Raw genomic sequence first — 21,591 nt, forward strand, 5'->3', positions numbered from 1 at the left:
AACTAGTTCTAGAAAACGTTCCTCCAGGCTCCTTTGGCGTGCCGCGCGCAGCCGGCACGGTCACTCCTGTAGGACGGATTAATACAGTGTGAGAAATGCAGCGCAGGAAAGGGCCGACCTGGCCTTTGTGAAGCTGGGTGAGTCATTTGGTCAAGGAGCAAGTCCCTTCCCACCCAAGTTGCTGCGGTTTATCGCCCATCGCCGCGTCCTGGTCATCGCCATCTCCAAGACCCCATCGCGCCTAAATTACCTGGGCTAATCCATCACCATGAAACAGTTAGACCATCTACATCCTTCAACTCTACCGCCACTCTACGACGAAATGCCGCGCCCCGCCGTTGAACGACCCGCGATCGAGCTTACCCAGGTAGTTGTGGACCGGGACCCGGACCGTATGCCGCTGATGGGGGCACACAGGCAGCCGGAGGGACCGGCTCGCAATACCGCCCCTACAGCCCACGCCGACTCCCACCTCCTCGATCACTAGTGCCGCATCTTGGGGGCCGAGTGCGTGGCTTGTCCCTGCACTCAGCTGCAATGTGATCAGCCATGCTGCGGCATCGTCTTTGTGATAGTCCTCATCATATTGGCGCTGGCCGTGCACTTCACCTACGCAGTTTCTCTCTCCCTTTCTCGGCCCCCGGTTGTTTGATCAATCGGCGTCGCCGCCTCGGTAAGACGTCCCGCAGCCTCTTCTGACATCCCCCCAACTGATTCTGATCTAACGGTGTAGTCATGCCAGTGCCAATTGTTAAACGAGCGACAAGAGGCATTAGTCAACTTCCTCCTGTCCGTCGCGCCTCTGTCCGAGATTGGACACTTGATGATCCTGACAACGCCACCCCGGACAGAGTTTATATATGGTTATGTGGGAATGGAAGCCGCGGTGCCGTACCCGTGGCCGCGGATAAGGAGTTATGAGGTGTGTTAAATTTCACAGGACCACCTTACCCGAAATATGCTGGACCGAGAAGAAAATGGCAGGAGGTGAAGGAGTGGACCGGGAATGATGGCATTTACATTGGGGTGGTGATATCTGTGTCTTAAGATGTTGGCTCAGTTTCTCTAGCCAAGCACCCAGTGCCTGGAGGACAAGAAATCGGGTTTCAGGGGTAGAGCATGGGGTTACTATTGGCTTGTAGAAATAAACTCAAGTCAAATCCTGTGCCATAAAGCAATTTCCAAACCTGCATTGCAAAGTCTACTCGGGTTCTGAACTGAAGTCGATGGGCATCAATTGGTCGAATTACCTTACAGGTACCTACCTAAACAGTAACGCAACATATACGTGTTACAACCATCACATCATCGGCCCAACACCAGATACGCAAACCCAAGCACCCCACGGTACCCCGTCAGGTAATCCCGCTCCCTCCCATCCTCCCGCTCCCTGACCTCCCGCACCCGGGGATCATCGGGGTTAGCCAACAACCACTCCCGCGTGCCCGCGCGGTGCCGCGACTCAAAGTCATCCCACTCCCACTGGTCCGCCGTGCTGAGATGCAACACCTCCCACCCGTTCTCACGACACATGGCCACCAGCTCCCCCAACATTGGCACCTCCTCCCCAAACATCTCCCTCGCCGTCTCCGTCGGCTCCCGTTGCTCCCAGCACATCTCCCCCACCAGCGCTCGCCCCCCACACCCCGGCGGCACCAGCTCGGCCAACCTCGCCAACATCGCGCGGCTCCCGCCCAGCGCGTGCGACGACCCAACACAAATCACACGGTCCACCACCCCGCCAGACGGCGCCGGCCGCCACTCCGCAGCGGACATCTCCACAAAGGACACTCGATCCGCGGGCAGCGCGCCCACCACCACCGCCGCCGTCGCGTCGCGACGAGCCCTCTCGAGCGCGGCAAGGTCCGTGTCCACGCCGGTGGCCGTCCACGTGGGCGCGTCGTTGGTAATGTGCTCTGGGCGCGCGTTACTGTTGCTGTTACTGTGACAGAGCGCGGCGGCGCGCAGGAGCAGCGCGCCCCAGCCGCAGCCGAGGTCGACGATGTGGTTGTGGGGGGTCAGGTGGAGGTGGGTGAGGAGGGCGTCGGCGTGGGTGGGGAGAGTGGTGAGTTCCAGGTGAGGCGGGAGTAGCGCGCTTGGGCGAGGGTGGTGGGTGGGGGGGTCGGCATGGTTGCTTTACGGGGGAGGTTGTTTATTGGTTGTGGATAGATGTGATAATGGAGATGATTCAGGTTGTGGTGCAGTGTTTAGGAGTTCAATGGTGGGCGAGGTTGATGCTTGGGATTGAAGATATGGCCTGGCTCTTGAAAAGGCCCTCGACTGCGAGTATGAGTCACGCCGACCTGTTCTTGTGTACGGGACTATTCCGTAGTACTATTTCTCCACCCCACTCATACACGTTACTTTCGTAATGGTGTAGTTAGGGGTAACAAACCTGACCTGCCCGATCGGGAAGCACTTGGCGCTTTGGGATGTCAGACTCGGATGAACTCGAACACAAATCGATACTTTACGCAACAATAGCTTGTTAGCCCACTGATCAGCTGCGGGGATCTTGGTCCCCTGAACCGAGGATCAAGGACAAAGCTCGGGTGTGTGGTTGTGAAACGAGAGCTGTACCGCGAGTTGAGGTGCCAAGAAGTCATGCACTCGGCTTCAGCAGGGCCCAGGCAAAAAGCTGGACATAGTAAGAACAGCCGAGTGCCATTTTGGGCTTCTGAGCCCTTTTAAACAAGTTTAAGGCCGGGAACGCGACATCGACCGAAGATATGGTTGGCATAGAGGGCTCTTGAACCCGAACCGGCAGAACGCCGATCCGTCTCATCTGGCCCTGTTTTCCGCGCCACCCAAACGTTTGAGTCTGATCCTCAGCTAGGCGAGATCCAGGCGAGTATTTTAGGCTCAGATCGTCTTACTGGGCGGTAAGAGAGTTTTGTATGCCTGTGTTGGTGGAGAACGAAGATGGTGAAGGGACTTATAAATGCCCGTCCATCTTCAGCTTCGCAAACTCGATCTGTCACCGACCACCGCATCCACCGACCACCGCATCAATTGAACCGTCCCTTCCGAGTTGACCTCGCCTCAGGTTCTGTGAACCGTTTCATTCTTTCTCCGTACATATTTAACCAGAAGACTCCAAGCCGGCTTTACCAATCCCACGATCCTTTCACCATGTACACCAAGACCATCCTTCTCGCCTTGTTCGCGGCCTCGACGGCCTCGGCCGCCGTAATCAGTGCCCGGCAAGCCAACGGAACCGGCGCAGACTTTGGTCAGTGCAACCCGAGCATGGACTTCCAATTTGGGCGCAACGGGCGCGCCGCCGACGAGGGCACCTTTCTCCCGTCGGACCCCCTCGTCGCCCAGGGCCAGTCGGAGGCGCTGAACCCCAACATCATCACCAACCGCATCTGCGACCAGCTCACCAACGTGTGCGGCGCCAACGACGCCGCCAAGGCCCTGTGCGCCGACGCCCAGGCTCAGGTTCAAGCGCTCGGTACCAAGGACGCCACCACTGCGGATGCTTTCAATGCTGCGCTGGGCTTTTAAGGGGGAAGGATATGGCCCGAGTGCTGGCTTAGATCCAAGACCAGGGGAAAACCGGGGGGGCGGGGGGATCTCGGCATGCTCAAGGCTCAATTACCGCTGGTCAGGGATGGAGGTATAAGCTTAGCTCTGGCAAGGAATAATTGAGTTTGTGGATGAAAAAAACGACGGGCAACATACCTTATTGTAACGTGATAACGGGCACTGACATAATAAACTCTCAGAGTTGAGCCTTAGTGATTATGCTAGTGGCCATTGAAGGGTACTATCATTCTAACGTTGGTATAATTAGGTACCTGTAGCTAATGACCAGACGGGAGCCGGAGATGTCTCCTTGCCATACGAGTCCAGTATCCATCTTCCTTGTTTTCTATGCGGTCATCGCGTATGTTCCCGCGGTAGTATCAGTTATTCCCACGCGTGTTGGCATGACGTCACCGACCACACGAAGGCCCCTTGCGGTACCCCTGATATCCCCAGGGCAAGGACTGGCAAAAGGGGTATTCTATTGGTTCACTTTATCATTCCGCCTTCGAAAGACCCTTCCACAAGTGTATTGATGTCATGGGAACTGTGGCAACCTCCACTATTAGATCATTAAGGTCTGCCAGGACTTTCAAGGCATAACTACAGTAACCCCGTCGTCATCCCGCGTCATTCTTGTCTCCTGAGAGTTATTGTTTAACATCCCATACCGCCGTGGGACTCTATATAAGGTGGAAATTGTATCAATATTGCCTTTCAGAAGGCACTGATCGCCAACCTCAATCCACAACCACAAACATCACCGTCCTCCACCGCACCACACTCCCTCCAAAACCACCAAAATGTCCAACCTCCTCGCCACCCGCAAAGTCCCGCTCATGGTCGCCGCCGGCGTCTTCGGCGGCCTCCTCTACACGACCTACGGCGGCGTGCAGCAGCCGCGGCCGCGGTCGACCCACGACAACGTGCACGATGCCACGGGCGGGGCCATCTCGGAGACGGCACAGGCTATCGCAGGAACGGGTGGCCAGCGCGCCCGTTCTGGTGAAGACATGGAGTCGCTGCGCCAGTACGATCCCAAGGATACGAGGCTGCATAGCAAGGACCCGGGGGCGCAGAGCAAAAGGGAGCCGAGCAAGGTTAAGGGGGAGCAGGTTGAGGCGTCGCGGCCGTGAATGTGGGTGTGTGGCGGGGTGGCGGGGGAAGGAGAGGGATTGGTGGATGGTGTTGAGGGCGCTGGTTATTGTGTAAAGCGAGGCGGGAAGCAGAGAGGTGGGGAACTAGGGCGGGGGAAAAGAGAGGGTGTTTTCCAACAACGTTTATGCAATTGTTAGCGGCGCAGGCTTTTGGTCCATTCATGAGGGGGCGCATCTTCTCAAGCAAGGTTGACTCGTTCAAATCAGGAAGTCATTTCTCAATATCCAAAGCTACTTTAAAATACCACACACCTACACGTTGGCGTCGCTGTCCGACTTCTCAACATGTCCGACCTCCTTCTCCGCCTTCAGGTCGCCGCCCGCGTACGTGCTGTGCGGCACCCACTTGGCGCTGTTGCGCGGCGTGGCCTCGCCCAGCATCTGGTCCACTTGCTCGAGCGTCAGCCCCTTGGTCTCCGGGATCAGCAGATACGCGTAGACGAAGCAGCATGTGCAGAGACCACCCCAGATGTAAAACACCTTGGCCGCGAGGTTGCCCTTGTCCTCGTCCACCATGTAAGGGGTGATAACAGCGATGATACAGTTCCCTATGGCTAGTTAGTTCCCTAGTCTTTACGGAACAGCGTAACGGGCCTTGACTTACACAGCCAGTTCGACGCGGTCGACAGGGCGACACCCTTGGCGCGCATCGGCAGCGGGAAGATCTCGCCAATGACAACCCACGCACCCGGGCCCCAGGTAGTTGCAAAGAAGAAAATGTAGATGCAGATGAAGGCGATCATGACCTTGACGGCCGTGTCGTCGTCAGGCTTGACAGTGCCAATGATGGCCACGATGAACTCGCAAATGAGCATGCCCAGGGCGCCCCAGATCAGGAGAGGCCGCCGTCCAACGCGTTCCATGGTGTAAAAAGATATCGGGGTCGAGCAGGTGTTGACGAGGGTTGTGATGAGCGAGATGAGGAACGGGTTTTGGATGATGCCGAGTTGCTGGAAGAAGGTGGTGCCGAAGTAGAAAACGAAGTTGCAGCCAGTCCTGCGTCTTTTAAGGTGGTACTTTGGCTACTCGCAAGGGAGTGAATGGGCGAGCATTACTTACCACTGCTGCATCATCTGCATCGACGTGCCCAAAATAGTCCTCCGGAGGTAGCTGTTGGCCTTCCAGATCGAACCCCGGAAGCACATAGCCCAGGCCTGGAAGTAATTGCCGTGCGGAATCACGCTCATCTCATACTCGTGGTTGGCGACAATCTCAGCCAGCTCGTCCCGGACGTAGTCGGAATCCTGTGGCTGGTCCCTCAACCGCGCCAGTGTGACAACGGCCGCCTCAAGGTTACCCTTCTTGACGAAGAACCGTGGCGACTCGGGCAGGAAGAACAGCCCACCGGCAAGAACCAAAGCCCACGCCATCTGGAGGGCGATCGGAATACGGTACGAGCCGCTGTCGTTCCTGTCCTGCGTGGCGTAGTCCACCGAAGACGATAACAACAACCCAACACAGATACAGAACTGGTACCCCGACACGATGGCACCACGAACCTTCCGCGGCGCAATCTCCGACATGTACAGGATAATAACCGCCGACACGAAACCCACTCCAAACCCAGCAACCAACCGCCCAGCAACAATCAGCCCCAACCCGGCACTCGCAGTCTGCAGCACCACACCCACAATAAACACCGCACACCCCAAAATGACGGTAATCCTCCTCCCCAACCAATCCGCCAAATCACCCGCCATGAGTGCACCAAAAAAGGTGCCCGCCGACAGAATCGACGTGATGAGCGACTTCTTCCAGGCGGGGAGCACGGTGGCGTCGGCGCCCTCGATGACGTGGATAAAGAACTCCATGCCCATGACCCCGGAGATGTAGCCCGAGTCGTAGCCGAAGAAGATGCCGCCGAAGGCCGCGAACACGCACATCAGGTACGCCTTGAGCGTCACGGGGGCCTCGACCCGCGACACGTCGGGCATGCCGAGCGCGGGGGCGGCGCCGCCTGGCATGGTGTTGGTTCTGTGGGGGTTGGTGGACGGGGGTGGGTTCAGTCCTTGGTGGGAGGTTGATTGGGTTGGGAGGTCTGGAGGTGAGGTGTTGGAGGTGTGTTTTCGTGGATAAACCTGTTGGATAAAGATAGCACCCCCAAGGTGGCTGGCTTGATGTTTATTGTTGAATACAACCGCCCCGAGACCAGACGGAAGGTCTGGCCCTTATATACTAGCCGGGGCACATTTCGGGCGTCACTTACATGCTTCGGTTATTTCCCCATGCGGCCATCCCCCGGTTTCCACCCCAAACTTCCCCGGCCGGAGTCAATATCGTGGGGATTTCTTCTGGCCTCGTGGCATTCAACCGCCAGGACCCGCACGCCCCTGAGCTGTGGAAACAAATCCCGGTTGAAGGAGATCGTGGCCGGACATAACGTGTGGGTATCTGGATTCTTCCTGACCAGGGACAAGGGTGATTTCCCACCGGCGCTCCCGGTATCCACTACTTCTTGCTCTAGAATATGTTCAGACGGTGATACTTTTAGAGGTCAAGATCTTCGGGTTCTAATACAGTAGTGTAGTCCCGTTGGCTTTTCTGTTCCAATTAGGTATCGTACGTGTCCCTTCCCCGATGTGGCCACCAGGTCAGTATCGACCAACGTGGTCTAGGTTCCGGTGGCCCGCAAGCAGCCCGGGTACCTCGGTCTCGAGACGCTCGGTGATGCCTTCAGCCACAAGGGAGACGTGGGCTCGGCCTTACCGGCCACATGACTGGAACGAGAGCGAGCTGAGGACTTTAGCCGGCAAAACATCGTAACAGGATGATACATGATACGAGCGTTGAAGAGCAGCAGATCTTTTGTCTCGGTCCACGCTGTGGCCCACAACGACGAGCCCCAAGACAAAAAAGGAGTTAGCGACGGGGCCACTGTGCAAGAAGTAACACCGAGAAAACCCCATCACCCCTATAAGCTTAGGTCGCCCCTGCAGGCCATCTAGAACAATAGTAGAACATTTGATGGGATGACTTTCAGTTCGTTGCGCCCCTAGAAGATCTCAGCTAGGCATCGTCACAACGACCGTGCTTCCTCCAGAAACAAGCACTTCTCTTGCCGCCCGCACATGGAAAACGGCGAATCACGAACGGGCGCCAAGTAGTAAGTGCCGGCAGTCGACGGGCTTCCCGAGATATCCGTGACGGCGCCGATTCGGTCATTTTGTGGATGAGCGAGTGGAGCGTGGGCATTCCCTGTCCCTGGACACTCCCTATCAAGCGCCGAGACATGACTCGTCTTGGCCCGCAACGCCAGGATCGTTCAGCGATGGACTTGGAGACTGGCGACCGGATATAGAAGACGAACCTTCTCTTTCTCCACTAAGAAGAAAGAATTCAGCGCCGGTTAAATTCAATATAGCCTTGGCTTCATTCACCCTTAGGAGATGTCCGTTATGCTGGGACTCTCACGTCCGGCAAGGAGATGGGGAGCAGCACGCTGAATCGTTTGAACTTGACGTCATTGTGTATTGACATATCCACGGGTGCCGTGTGGCCCACGTGTTCCGAGGGGAACTCTTGAGAGTTCAGTCCTTTTTGGAACCCCCGGTCGGGGAAACCATAGATGCGTCAGGTCCACTCAGCGAAACTCGGAACATTCCATCAATTTGGGGTAAAGATAGTGTACATGAACCCGGTCGAGTATGTTGGTTTCGTCGGTGGCGGACTGAAAATCCTCAATGTCCCCCTCACAGGTGATCAAATGTCGTGTGAAGCCATCCGCCACGCCTTCGTCGAGGTTCATCGTCGCCAGGCACCTGTAAAACAACAGATTTGACATCGTTACCGGCGATTGGACCTTCACGCCGGATACATAGAGAGCTTTTAGACTCATGGGCTTGCTTCCATTCACACAGCTGCAGATGTAGCTAGAGCCCGGCCAAGGTACCTAGGGCAAGGCCCCTTTCCATCAGTTTACCACAACCATACTCACGTCCACGGCACAAGGAATGGGAACTGAATTAGATACTGACAAACCCGATAACCCCACAGCTCCTAGCGTGTCTCATGGATAGGCTTGCCGCTGACAAGCTCGAGCGGTGGCTTTTGACCTGAAAATCGGAGAAACACGACCCTCCCTGAATGGCACCCAAGAACAATGAGTGACGCCTGTAACTTCTTCGATGGTTCCGTAGGCAACACGGCCATACCCTCGGGACGGTATTCCGGCGGCAACCAAAGCACACGATCGGATCCCCAGGTGACCCACGACTTGTCCTGATCGATACCGAAACCTAAGCGCTGCCATTTCTTCTCGGTGGCCGTATCGTTGCGTAGAAGCTCAAGACTGGACGGTTGTTTGCCAAAAGCCATAATCCCAAAGTTCGTCAGGATTTGAGTTTTGAGGGCGTCAAAACCAACCACGCCGATACTCGGGTTCACTCCCTTGACAACCTGCACACAATGACCACTAGCAACTTTCCAGAGCCTTATTTCTTCCTCGCATGAGGACAGAAGCAGTTGCCCATCGGAGGAAAAGCAGAGCGACGTTGCCTTCCCAGAGTTTACCATCGTTTGTCGCTTCTTCTGACGGCGTCCCAGACATTCCCATAGGGTGATCTCGCCGTCCCCCGAGACTGCGATCTGATGAGCCACCGGGGAAAAAACAACGTACCCCACATCCCCCGTGCCCTCGGTGTACGAATTGGCAATGTCGTCACGATCAAACCTGCCATCCTTAAGATCCCAGATATTGACGGTGTGCGAAAAAGACACCAACGCGGCCCGCGTGCTATCGGATGAGACGCACGCCAGCGCTGACGGGTGTGGAATCGTGTGGGAGTAGTGGCCTGATTCGGTATCCCATACCGTTGGGTCGAGATCCCGGTGGATGAGGATGAGACAAGAGCCGTCGCCGGAGAGGGCAGCATCCAAAAGATTATCATCTTCTGGCACGACTGTCGGCTCAATTCGAGAAATGCGACGGCCGTTCATCGCGTCCCACACAAGAACAACATCGACTGAAACCGAGACGATCTTCCTTCTGTCATCCGAAAACTTTATTATTTTGATCTTTCCCTTGTGGTCCCGCTGTTCCTGAGAATTGTTCACTTCGGCCGACCCGGTCAGGCAGATCTTAAGACCCCGGGCACCCCCCACTGCCAGTTGGTCACCATCAGGTGAGAAGGCCAATGACCCGACATACTTCTCATGGCCGCCAAGCGTCTGGTGACGGCGTCTTGTTATCGCGTTCCATACTTCTACCGTGGATGCGGGCGCCACCGCAAACCGGCTGCCATCCGCTGAAATCGCGACCGGGTTTCGATTCTCCGTCAGCGATGGGTTTTCCTTGACAACGAGCTTTCGGACCTCTTGGTTTGTTCTCCAATCCCAAGCTGTCAGCATGCCGTATTTGGCCGAGACGACCAAGTCTTTCGGGCTTGGTGAAAAGGCAATGGTGGTGGTGACCGTATCGTTCCTCCAGAGGCAGTTACCAGATTCATGACTCCAGACCGACATGCCTTTGCTATCGGCTGTGGCAATCCAGAGTCCATCAAATGAGAAAGCAATCGAATGTATGGCACCCGAGCTGCTCCCCGTTCCGCCGAACTTGAGGACGCAATCCCCTCGCTCCCAGTCCCATATCTGAACCTCATCGTTCGGCTTATCGGCCACCGCCGCAAGCCAAATACCATCAGCGGAAAATGCAGCGCAAACAGGGCTGAGGTTCTTGATTGTGTTGTCGTCCCAGCAGCCCTGCATCAAATCCCAGAAGCGCATGTCTCCGCCCATTATGACGGCAAGTCGACCGCTCCAGGGCGGGAAACCAACACAGTCAGTGGCACCAGGAAATGTCCAGAGGCGAATTCCAGTCCGAAGATCCCAGACGGCAACTTCAGAAGATGGGTCTCCTTGACCTTGATTATCGCTCCGCAGCAAGGCCGTAACCCACGTCCCGTCGGGTGAGAAAGCAGCGGGTTTAGTCACGACCACGTTCCTGGCCTGTGGGGTGAGAGTTCGGATCCATGGACTCCAACGCGACCGTTCCATGCCGCTGCCGACGGTGACCCAACTCGGTTTCTGGTGTGTGAAGAGCTCCCCCATTTTGCTTTGGGTTGGGGCAAAGACGAGTGCGGAGGCGTACACTTGCAGGGGGTATGCCATTATGGATGGGGCGTTGAACTCGATGAAGGATAGTGCGTCGGTTGCGATTTCTACGACCCTTTCCGTGTTTGAGATTTTCTGTCCGGTGATAAAGCAATTAGCACCATCCCGCGAAATGGATTGTTATGGGGGTAGGGTACATGTAGATCAACAGACACTTACCCGCAAGAAGCTGATCAAACTCGACCACGATAACAGCACACGCTGGGCGCTGCCGAGCAAACTCACTGCCTCAACCCAATTCAAGAATTTCTCTCTGAGAAACTTGTGAACGGCTTCAGCATTTTTAGGGCTGAGACCCCTGTCCCCGGACGCAAGAAGATGGTCGATCCAGTATTCGCAGGCGTAACCGACTCCAGCTAGCCGTTCCCGCTGTTCAGGAGTCACATCGGCCGTTGGATGTCCGGGATGACCAAGCCTGCACATGTCGTGACGCAAAACCCTTGTCATTATTTTCAGCGATCTGGAGAACAGTTGGTGGTGTCTGCTCTCCAGGCTGGAGACGAGGAGAGTCTCTTGCGTGCGGAGAAAATCCCTGGCTGACTGACTGGTGATTTGAGCGTCTTTCTTCTTGTTGATGACGAAGAACGGTTCGCACTCTCGGATCATGCTCTCTTTAGTCACCTCTGAGTGAATTTCAGACAGAGCACAGAGTTCAGAAGAGTGTAAAGGGCGGTAAGCGGTAGCGACAGCGGTCAACGCGTCAAGGCATCCCCGTTGGATCTTGTCATCAAGATGACGGATTCGCTCAGCCGCCTGCTTATACAGACCCGTGACGTCCCGCTCTGCCTTGTCCAAAATCTCTACAAGGTCGTTGGGTGACGTCGCTCGTTGAGCTTTCGCTACCAGAAGTGATGTGTACTGGAAAGAATACACGTTTCTATCCTTGCCACGCAGTCGTTTTCGAACGGCCTCGACATTAAGTCTTTGCATGTCCGCCAGCGTCTTGGCCCAAAAATCCACGTAGGCATTCCAGGCTCGAAATCTCTCCTGCGGGTAGTCGTCGAGGTCCATACCGTGCCGCGTTGCCGTTGCACCAACGTTGAGAGCCCGAGAGATGTCGGATGCGCGATGACTGGTTAACAGCCATTTAACCCGGCACATATCCTTGGAATTTGCAGCCCCAACGATGAACTTCAGGAGGCTGTGAAGATTCTCGGTGCAATCGTTGAGTGCGTCCACACAAAGGTATATCGTCCCCCCTTTTTCTGGCTGGCTTGCGTCTTCCAAGATCCTGCGGAAGATTTTCTCGAGCCGGTACCAACTGCCCGGCCCCTCCAACGCTTTGTCGCCAGTCGTATCGCATTCTTCGCCCACAAATTCCAAAAGCTTGCGATCCGGGGTCTTCGACCGTGTTATGAGCATGTAGGCCAAGGCCCTCAACACAACCGAAGCAGTACTCGCCTCGGGGCTACCTGCCCCGCAAAAGAAGTAGGCAAGCCTATCCTCATTGCCGAGTTTCTTGGCCAGGTGATCGACGATATAGCAAAAAAGCATCGTTTTTCCAGTTCCGGGGCCGCCATTGATCCACAGGAGGCGAGCATCAGTGTCATCCCTCCATGTCTGGAATGTGGGCGGCCTGACAATCCAGTCGCAAGCGGCCAGTACGATCCCCCCCTTGGCCTCCTCGAGATGTTGCTTGTCGTGGCGAGGATCGGTGACGAAGAGCTGGCGGAGCCACTGTGCTTCTTTGCTTTCGGTTGCTGTGCGTAGGGTTTGTCGTTAGTTTCACCTTACAACAACAGAACATCGTCGAGCTCGATAGCTCGCTGATAAACCCGATCTAAGGGTCTTTGGAAGGGGAAAGGGCGACAAGCACACCGTTGATATACTGGCGGAGCTCCCCGATCGGAGCATTGATTTGGAGGCCAGAGCCAGTAACGCTGTTGCCAGTTGCGTAGGACTCTAAACTTCCTGTAGCCGGGTTACCATATGGCCCGGCCATGATGTACAAGTAAGAGGTCGTCTTCCGGGTTCGGAACCTGCCAACCGAAACCAAAGTTTAAGCTTTGCGGTCAAGAAGCAAAGGTGCCCCCCGGCTCTCAAAAATGTGATTTTCGGCGTAGTCGGGCGTGCAAGAAGGATGAAGTTAGGGGTAGCCCAAATGGTGGGGAAAGGGGTTGGGATTTGAGGTGGGGGAACACTTCAACCACGGCGGCCGTTTGATGCCCGATGGGCATGCCTGAGTGAAAAGTCTTCTCTCCGCAACCTATCGACTTGACCTTGCACTGCGGGAAGGCAAGCGGAAGAATATGCCTTGTGGTATTCAAGGCAGCGATGTGGTAAGAGAAAGAAAGGAAGCCATGTGCGTCTGCGACTGCCGACTGATGGCACCTGGGTATCGTACCTATGCAGGGCCCTCTCGTTATCCCTTGGTTTGCAGGTGGCCAAGACTAAGTACGTGGAACGCAGTAAAACTCCTCTCCTCGTTCTCTTGGGAAAAGAGAAACGGTTTATCGTGCACATGTCGTGGGTGCCGCGGCCCCCGTGTCGTGGACCGTACTGTAACCTCCCGCCACGAGTCACCTCAAGTGATTTTTTGTAGGGACGCAACTCGGTGGGCATTACACCGTGGCGTCCCCTATTGAGCCCACGTAAGGCAGGGAGAACCAGACACCTGCCGAGGGAAGACTGAATTAATCGACGAGGGAGAGTGACATCCATATGCAGGCATCGACTGGCGGAACCACGCAAGGGTTTACCATTGAACACCTATACATCACCGACGACATAGAAGCACCCAGTTTAGTAGAGTTTCTTGCCCTTCGTACCCACATTTATCAGTCCTGGAACAGTCCTCATTTTTGTCATCATACTAAAAGTACGCTCTATCCGGACAGCAAAAGCAAACAGGTGTTTCAACAGTTGCTGAATTCCTTGAACAGTGCCTTCAACTTTGCTCACAAGTCTAACTGGAACGCCGTAAGTTAACGAAGGGGTTACCGGAACTTCTTCATATACATCTCTTAGAAACTTCCCTCACCAAAGACCTAATGGAGCTGGTTGAGCGCAGGGAATGCTCAGAACATCGCTGAAGACCCGCCTCTAGGCCCTCGCCATTAAATGACGTGACGGACTTACAACATCTAAATTGATACGTTTGACTACCTAACTACCTTGGTGATTTAAAAGATGGAACTAATTGATCGACAAATGAGAGGTTGTGGCTGTCATGATCCCCAACGTCAAGTTACCCCCGGCACATTTTCCCCATCACCCGTCTTACCCCCCTCCCCCAATTCAAGCATCTTCGCTGAAACGCCTATTGCCACGCTCAAGCATTTCATAGGCTTTTTGCACCACCCGTTCCCTTGCTGCCAACTTGCCCATCAGGGCCTTCTTCTCTCGTTTGAGATCCCCGACCTGTTTCTCGAGTGCATCGCAGTCTGCGTCCGCCACTTTCAGGTCTGCCACGAGCCCAGCGTTGTCGGCCCTGAGGTCGCCCAGTTCCTCCTCCGTCCGAGCCTTGGACTCTATCAGAAGGCTTAATTCCCTGTCGGATCTGGCTTTGTCGTTCATGGCTGCGCTGAGTTGTATGTCCACCTCGGCCTTGGCCTGTAGAGCCCGGATAAGCTTCTCACCTAGTTCTCTCTGCAGCTTCTCCTTTGCGTCCCCGACCCGGGCCAGTTCAGCCTTGGTGGCAGCTAGGTCCGCCTCCACTTTGCCCTTAGCCTCGGTAATTGCGGCCGCTTGGCCCTTTGCTGTCGCCAATTCCTTCTCCATCTCGGCCCTGGTGTTGCCCAAATCCTGGGCGCCCTTGTTGGCAGCCGCCAAATCCTTCTCCAGTTTTTCCCTTGTGTTCTCCAGTCCAGCCAACTCAGTCTTCACGGCATCCAGTTCCTTTCCGAGCTTTTCGTTCGCCTTTTGAAGCTTGGATTTGGCCGCCGTGGAAAACCCAAGGACTGCTTTGCATTCAGCGAGCTCATCTCCCAACTTCTTTCGAGCGTCCGCGGTGGAAGCTGCGTCTTGCTTCGCGGCGGCCAACTCCTTGTCCAAATTCTGCTTCGCCTCGATTAGACCCCGGGCCTCCGCCTTGGAAGACACCAGCTTTTTCTCCAGATCCTCCCGGGCGGTCTCCACAGCGGCCAGCTTCTCCAATGCATCGGCCAGCTCTTTCTTCGACTTATTCCTCTCCTGGTTGTATTTGTTGTTTGCGAGCCTCCCCCTCTCCACAAGCCTGTAAATCTCATCTTCTAGTTCAGGCACATGCTGAATCTCGTCCTCGACAGTCGGGCCGGGAACGGTGTCCTCCGTTTTCACGCGCCTTTTTCTTCTGCCGCTGTCGGTACCTCTCACGCGCGTGGCTTTCGTCTCGGGGGAGGCTACCCCGGCTTTCGCCTCGGGAGAGGCGGCTCCGGTTAACGAGAGAACAGGGTTGCCGGAGGTCGAATGGGCGGGCTTGGAGGGTGCTCCATTCACCGGGATGCTCCCGGAGTCATGGGGCAACTGGACAGCCGGGTTGGCGGTGATTGTTGCTGTTGAGCTAGCCATGGGGGCGATCCTTCTGCGGATAGGTCAATATCACCCCCCAAGAACATATGGAAGGCCTGCTTTTATGTTAGACGTACGTGGCGTGTGTGTGTTTTCTGGGTTGAGAGATGTTTCCAGGCAAGAAGGTTCGGGGGGACAGGTTTTGCTCCAGCGCAAAATTGAGCACGACGGCAAGTTGATACGTGACAATGGTCAGACAATTTGGTATTGGGAGTGCGATGCTATCGATGCCGGGTTTATCTCTAGATGGCTGAGGAGCAACAAACTATTATATCTCCTTTCTAATTTCGAATTCCCGCAAAGTTAAGGTACCTACCCAAGGTACCTAATGCGGCTCAACTGTGTTCATGTTGGGAGTTGGTGTTTCTCTCGTCTTCCATACCCGTCCGGCCATCGCCGCTGGGCCGGCAGTCTCACCGTGGGGCGCCAATGGCGGACAAAAACATGGCGTCGGATTTCCTCGGCAGCCTCCGGCCCCTCTAGCGTCGCTGTCTTATCTCTATGGTTGGTCGAGAGAGTTCTCTGCATCGACTGAATCGCAAATATCCAGGTTTCTATTACCTTTGGTCCATGCTCACGGGGTCCCGAGGGTGTCAGTTGGGCGCCGCGACAGCCGACATCAGGACCTGCCACGTCTTGTATCCTGTCTTCTGGCCAATCGCCAACACGAAGAAGATAAGGATTCCTCCCAACACCGGCCGTGTTGGGTTCAATATTGTGGTCAGGAGTGGATATGAGTCACTCCCTCATGCCTGATGTCTCCATGGTCCATCTGCAAATCCAAAAAGTCCATCATGGTTCATTTCCCCGGACGCAGAAGACAAAAATCCGGAAAGTTGGCCTTGAAGGTGCGTTGGGCACGGAGCGGAAGGCTCTAGCTAGTATGGCGGGCACGGCAGCAAACCGGATCTGAGTGGCCCGCTGGAGTGCCGAAGGTAGATAGGTAGGTACCTAGCTATGTATGCATGTACCTATGTACACGTGCATGCAAGAAGGGTACTTTAGGAAATGAAGACGTGGGTGTGCGGTTCAACCGCCGTGTTCTGTCCCATGACCCCCCCTCCCCCCTAATGCCCATCAATCAGTCTGGGTACCTACATGTACTTTCACCTGGTAATCCAGGCTCAACACCCAGTCCAAGTCGAGACTCTGAAGTGTCTCGATCAAGCGTTGCTCCCTGTCCTCCATTTCCCTCATGTCCTGGTAAGTTTTCTCAAGCTTCTCTTTATCTCTCTTAATCCTCCCTCCCTCGTTTTCCAGTTCTTTCCGAATCGCGTTAGCTTCCTGCTTAAGGTCATCCTTCTCCCGCTGTAGCTTTTCCTTCTCTCGCTTTAACTCTTCCTCCCATTGCCTCAGCTCGTTCTGCTTGTTTTGCTGTGCTATGCCCCTTTCATCCCAGATCATAACCATTTCTTCCAAGTCCGTTATGGACCGTTCTGGTGGCTCAGACGCACCTGAGGTTTGGGAAACCTCATTGTTAGTGTGCTCCTCCACCAGACGTCGGCGCCTTTCCTTCCGCTTCTCTCGCTCGGCATCTGGGCTTGTCATTTTGGGGCCGGGCTGTGGACATGAATGAATAGATTAGTTAGCAACTCATCAACGCCCGCTATCCCTCACAAGTTGAGGTTGACTCACCATTTTCTGTAATGGAACTCAATTTACGGAAACGACCTAACGAGGTGGTTGGGTGCCTCGCGACGAAGTTCAAGGCTCGGTTCAAAACATAAAGCATAACCGCGTGACCGTGAACCTCAACTGAAGATCAAGTGGTGACGCGTCGTGGGGCGTCATCTATCAAAGATTCATTTTCACACCCCATGCCTACAACCGTGTCCGCATCTCGGCTCTCGGCCCGTGGCCGCAGACGAGGGACTTTCCAAGTCATACAGGAGCGTTCCCGACGCCCTGCGTGCAGATGGGGGAGATTTACCACTGGTCCACGTGGGAAATTGCTGCCACGCAACATGAAACTAATTCCTGCAGTATGTTCAGCCGGCCGGGGGGGTGGGGGGCGGCTGGCGGCCAGACCAGAACCTGATATGCATGCCGTGATACGTGGCGTTGGGCACACTTTTCAATCCGGATACGTACCTAGGTACCCCTAGCCTACCCCCCACGGCTAGGTACCTATCTATGTACCTGTTGATGAAGATGGTGTGCTGCACTCCGCTGCTTGTCTCTTCCTAATTAGATAGGTAGGTACATACCCAAAACACGCCACGCATCGGCCCGTCAACGCGCTGTCAGTCCTCGATGGCGCCTACGTCGCGCTTCCCTGTTCAGGTATGGTGTCGGCAGAAACATAACCGATGAAACTGGGGTTCTGTTGTTTCAGTCCTCCGTCGGTATGCCGCCAACCCGACGGTGGCCGGAAGAGTGAAGGCTTTTCTCGCGTCCAGCTGCATTGGCACCCCTGCCACCTGCTGGGTTTGCCCAGGTGGGCATGCCACTTGATGCGATGCTCCTCCAACCACTTAGGTGCATTGGTGGTTTTCCGACCGCCGCTGCCGGTGTGAAAGCTCTTGCCGATGCGAGACATAACTAGGGTAGCTGATTGGACATGGGAGTGCAGGCCTCCAAACCACACCATCCCCCGGTCGAAACTCTGGAGCCTCATTATGAGCCCTGATGCTTCCTACCCCGGGCTTGGTTCTCCTCAAGCCTTCCTGATCCTTCAGTCCTAATACGTCGTGAGATAATACCTGCCTAGGTACGCAGAAGCAGATCCCGCTCATACTGCCACTCCAAGATGCAACACCTCGGCGCTTTGTGCTCCCTCGATCCGCAGCCCGCCTCGACTGATAGCCCGAGTTTCGAGTGAGTCTCCCCGAAGTCGTAAAGTCATGTAATTTGAGCATTGCCAACCGCCATGTTGTTGTCCTTTCTTGCAGCGTTGTCCTGGTCCATGGGCGCGGAATCAATGCCCATAAAATATGGGCTCCCCTCTGGTCCCAGGAGTGCGTCAAGTTTGGGGAACAGCGGACAATGAGAGTTTTCGGATTCGAGTACCGAGACCTCGTCAACAGTAGCTACAGGGTGCAGTCAATCCGGATGTCCGCCGAAAAGCTTCTCAAAGACTTAATCAGCCAAAGATCGGGCAACACAGAGATGCGCGCTATTGTGTTTATCGGACACAGCACCGGCGGCGTCATCATCAAACAAGTAAGTTTTCAGCCCTGAGAGGGACTGAACGACGCCCCTTGACACTATGATCAGGCCCTGATTCTTGCTCGACGCGACCCGCGATTTCGGAACATCGCCTACTCTGCGTGCGCGACCGTAAGGAATCTCCTCGCCTGATCGGCGGTTGGTATTGATTCTAACTCAGCTTATAGGTCTTCTTTGCAACCCCACACCGTGGTTATGAAGATGTCATCCCAAGAATCTTTGATGCGGACTCCTTGAACCGGCGCGTGGGAATCAAAACCCCGTTTAGTCTAGTACGTGAGGGTGACATCAAAAGCCTCAACGACATCTCAACCGAATTTCTTGAACTATACGGTAGCGATCTTCTGTTTCGAAACTATGTAGAAAGCAGTCCTCCCGAGGGATGCAAGAACCGGGTAAGAGCCTCCCGTGAATTAGGTACCTATCCTTTGGCAGCATGGAGCTCAAAGTATAGCAAACCTAATCCAGGGCTAACACGAACGTAACCATTTTATTATAGATTGTCGAGGAGGACAACGCAAGCCTAGGTTCGCGCTGGCCTGATGAAATCAGTGACCAAAACCACTTCCAGATCTGCACTTTTGTCAAGGCAGGGGATGGCCCCGAATGGCTCAAGTTATTCACCGACCATGTAAAAAAGCAATCACCTAAATTTAAAAGTAAACAGACAACCTTTCTACCTCAAGTATCCTATCAGATGTGGAAGATCTTATGGCTAACTTTTACTGGTCGGTAGGGGGTGACTTCCGTGAAGAGAGATACAAGTTGCTCCAATCGCTCAGAACCCGCGATATTCTTCTTCCTCTCCCCTCCAAGCCTATCGTGCCAACGGAAGGGACCTGTGACTGGATTCGAGGGCAGGAATACTTTCGAACATGGTTCGATTGGCTAAACAGCCACAGGAAGCTGTGGATCACCGGTGAGCTTGGCTGCGGGAAGACTTTCCTGGCCGAGCATATCAGGTTGCTTGCTCTGAACCAACTCCGGACTGATCCTTACAAAAGCGACCTCGTAATTTTTTTCTGGCTCGGCTCTATGAAGGGGGGTTTGATCACACCGAGGAAGATGTTGGCATGCTTGCTCCACTCGATTCTTGTCAGCTATCCGGAAGTCGCTGTTTTCCCCAGGCAGCAGCAGTCTGGGCCATCGACCGACGAAGACGTCGAGCGTCTTTGGTACGACACGATTGTCAATATTACGGGAGGATCCTCACCCCGGCGTTTAACACTCATCCTGGATGAGGTGGATCGATTAGTTGAGAACCACAACCATCCGCAGTTCGGGCCAGTATTAAGAGTCCTGTCTGGCGAACCGGACGATCCAACTATCCGGTCAGAGCTAGACCCTAACCGGATCCGAGTATTGGTATTTTCCCGTCCTGGCGGCCATCACAGCGAAGCCCTCAAAAGATGGTGCAACCAGCGTGTGAATCAGATCCCACAGAACGAGACAAAAGGTGACATCAAAAAGACCGTGGAGAAACGACTAGACATACTCGCAAGAATCCACAAACTCCATGATCAGGTGAAGGCCGACATCAGCGAGGAAATTCGGCATATTGCCGGCAACATGTACATCGTGGCCCACCTCGCGCTCATAGAAATTGCCAACGCCCCAGAAAAGGAATCAGTTCGTTCACGAATCCGAAACAGCATCGCCGGTTTTTATGACAGCATCCTAGGCCGCCTAGCCCTTGGCGATAAAGCTGGTGGCGAGACCAACGAGGTGAACAGATTTCTGTATAGTGTTCTGTTCTGGATGGCCCATCAAGGTCATGCCATGAACGCAGAAGAGCTCCAGATCGGGCTGGCGATGTTGTTCAAGGTTGGCTGCCCGGTGGGATCGAATTCCTACCAGGGAGTCGTGGACAAGGAGCTGGCCTCGAACCCTAAAACCGGGCACCCCAATCTGACGCGTGACATTCTGCTCAAATGCACACCGCTCGTGAGGCGGCGGTCCGATGGCTGTTTCGAACTTATCCACAGGACGTTGAACGACTTCCTTACCACAGCTCCAGAAATGTTCGAGACGCTGGCGAACCTCAGCCACCACCGACACTACGCTCTTGGCGACGCAAGGGCTGACGAGATTATAAGTTCGCTCTGCGTGGACTATCTGCTGCTGCCGTTCTTCGAGGATGCTGGAAAAATGAACCTGCTCCCCAAAGACTGGGTAGACAAGGTAAAGAAGCGAATGGATGACAACCTGTTCGTCGCCTACGCGGCCCGACACTGGATTTACCATGCCAAGCTCTCATCGACACCCCTTCAGGTCAACTGGGCCGAAGTCAGCGCGTCTTCCTGCCGGTACCATCTCCTTGACTTCAGCAAGCAACATGCCATCTCTTGGGCTGAGGTGTGGTGGTACTACGTCAAGTGGCCCGAAAAGTGTCACCTTGCAGGTTCAACGCTTCAGGATCTTGATATCACCGAAAGGTTGAGGCGGACGGACCTGATGCAAGCGGACAAGTTGAATCTCGCTCGAGGTTTAACAAGACCTCCACCACAATCTTTACATCCCAATGGTTCGACCCTTCTCCTTGAGGGGCCAGGTTCCCTCTCCGAATTCTCCGGCTCCCTCTCTACCGCTAGTAGAGAGGGTTGAGGATTTAACAACACCTTCTGAAGCTTCATGTCCCCGAGCACGGGAGCTCGACCCCCAGGTTCGAGGGGCTCGGTCTAGCCCCAAGCCCTCCTTCCGCCTCTCGGACTACCGCCGGTTGAAAGCGTTGAGAATTTGACAAGAAGTTCACAAGCTTCATATTCCGAGTGCGGCAGCTTGACCCCCAGTTTCGAGGCGCCGAGTCCAGTCCCAAGTTCTCCAGCTTCCAACCTACCTGAAAGCGACGGGGGTCTGACAGGACATTCTCAAATATTACATCCAGGGCGTGGTAGCTCGATCTACAGCTTCTGAGGGGGCCAGGACAGGGCCCTCGATCTTCCAACTCCTGAACCGCCGCTGGGTTCCACCTGTCGAAGATTCTCCTACCCTCGACGGCCTCTCGCCACTCACCATGAAAAAGCCCTCAGAAACTTTTATAGATTTGGGAGAATCTTCAGCCTGCTTTGGGGGCCACCCTGACAGCTTCCGGGGCGGCCCGGTAGGTCCCAGTCACGGGATAGACAACCCAGGAATATAG

At 54.9% G+C, this 21,591-nt stretch overlaps 8 protein-coding genes across 8 annotated transcripts; 5 read left to right on the forward strand and 3 right to left on the reverse strand.

Moving 5' to 3' along the window:
- Positions 1–322: 322 nt before the first annotated feature.
- Positions 323–2,091, forward strand: CHGG_02259 (uncharacterized protein; the record flags this gene model as incomplete). The annotated part of the gene is made up of 4 exons (XM_001228774.1): positions 323–367; positions 734–922; positions 1,070–1,112; positions 1,274–2,091. The coding sequence occupies 4 exons, from the start codon at positions 323–325 to the stop codon at positions 2,089–2,091; spliced, it is 1,095 nt and encodes a 364-aa protein (XP_001228775.1).
- Positions 2,092–3,132: 1,041 nt separating this feature from the next.
- Positions 3,133–3,510, forward strand: CHGG_02260 (uncharacterized protein; the record flags this gene model as incomplete). Its single annotated transcript, XM_001228775.1, has 1 exon — positions 3,133–3,510. The coding sequence occupies one exon, from the start codon at positions 3,133–3,135 to the stop codon at positions 3,508–3,510; it is 378 nt and encodes a 125-aa protein (XP_001228776.1).
- An 824-nt stretch (positions 3,511–4,334) lies between these two features.
- On the forward strand, positions 4,335–4,667 carry CHGG_02261 (uncharacterized protein; the record flags this gene model as incomplete). Its single annotated transcript, XM_001228776.1, has 1 exon — positions 4,335–4,667. The coding sequence occupies one exon, from the start codon at positions 4,335–4,337 to the stop codon at positions 4,665–4,667; it is 333 nt and encodes a 110-aa protein (XP_001228777.1).
- Positions 4,668–4,940: 273 nt separating this feature from the next.
- CHGG_02262 (uncharacterized protein) lies at positions 4,941–6,652 on the reverse strand (the record flags this gene model as incomplete). The annotated part of the gene is made up of 3 exons (XM_001228777.1): positions 4,941–5,236; positions 5,293–5,684; positions 5,748–6,652. The coding sequence occupies 3 exons, from the start codon at positions 6,650–6,652 to the stop codon at positions 4,941–4,943; spliced, it is 1,593 nt and encodes a 530-aa protein (XP_001228778.1).
- A 2,032-nt stretch (positions 6,653–8,684) lies between these two features.
- On the reverse strand, positions 8,685–12,738 carry CHGG_02263 (uncharacterized protein; the record flags this gene model as incomplete). Its single annotated transcript, XM_001228778.1, has 3 exons — positions 8,685–10,871; positions 11,022–12,496; positions 12,615–12,738. The coding sequence occupies 3 exons, from the start codon at positions 12,736–12,738 to the stop codon at positions 8,685–8,687; spliced, it is 3,786 nt and encodes a 1,261-aa protein (XP_001228779.1).
- Positions 12,739–14,033: 1,295 nt separating this feature from the next.
- CHGG_02264 (uncharacterized protein) lies at positions 14,034–15,284 on the reverse strand (the record flags this gene model as incomplete). The annotated part of the gene is made up of 1 exon (XM_001228779.1): positions 14,034–15,284. The coding sequence occupies one exon, from the start codon at positions 15,282–15,284 to the stop codon at positions 14,034–14,036; it is 1,251 nt and encodes a 416-aa protein (XP_001228780.1).
- Positions 15,285–16,078: 794 nt separating this feature from the next.
- Positions 16,079–16,860, forward strand: CHGG_02265 (uncharacterized protein; the record flags this gene model as incomplete). The annotated part of the gene is made up of 3 exons (XM_001228780.1): positions 16,079–16,132; positions 16,407–16,487; positions 16,684–16,860. 3 exons carry the CDS (start codon positions 16,079–16,081, stop codon positions 16,858–16,860), a joined length of 312 nt encoding a protein of 103 aa, XP_001228781.1.
- A 1,173-nt stretch (positions 16,861–18,033) lies between these two features.
- Positions 18,034–21,056, forward strand: CHGG_02266 (uncharacterized protein; the record flags this gene model as incomplete). Its single annotated transcript, XM_001228781.1, has 6 exons — positions 18,034–18,101; positions 18,176–18,446; positions 18,501–18,563; positions 18,620–18,847; positions 18,952–19,083; positions 19,314–21,056. The coding sequence occupies 6 exons, from the start codon at positions 18,034–18,036 to the stop codon at positions 21,054–21,056; spliced, it is 2,505 nt and encodes an 834-aa protein (XP_001228782.1).
- Between the last annotated feature and the right edge of the window lie 535 nt (positions 21,057–21,591).

This window comes from Chaetomium globosum, genomic scaffold, assembly GCF_000143365.1.
Source record: "Chaetomium globosum CBS 148.51 scaffold_2 genomic scaffold, whole genome shotgun sequence".
NCBI classification, from domain to species: domain Eukaryota; kingdom Fungi; phylum Ascomycota; class Sordariomycetes; order Sordariales; family Chaetomiaceae; genus Chaetomium; species Chaetomium globosum.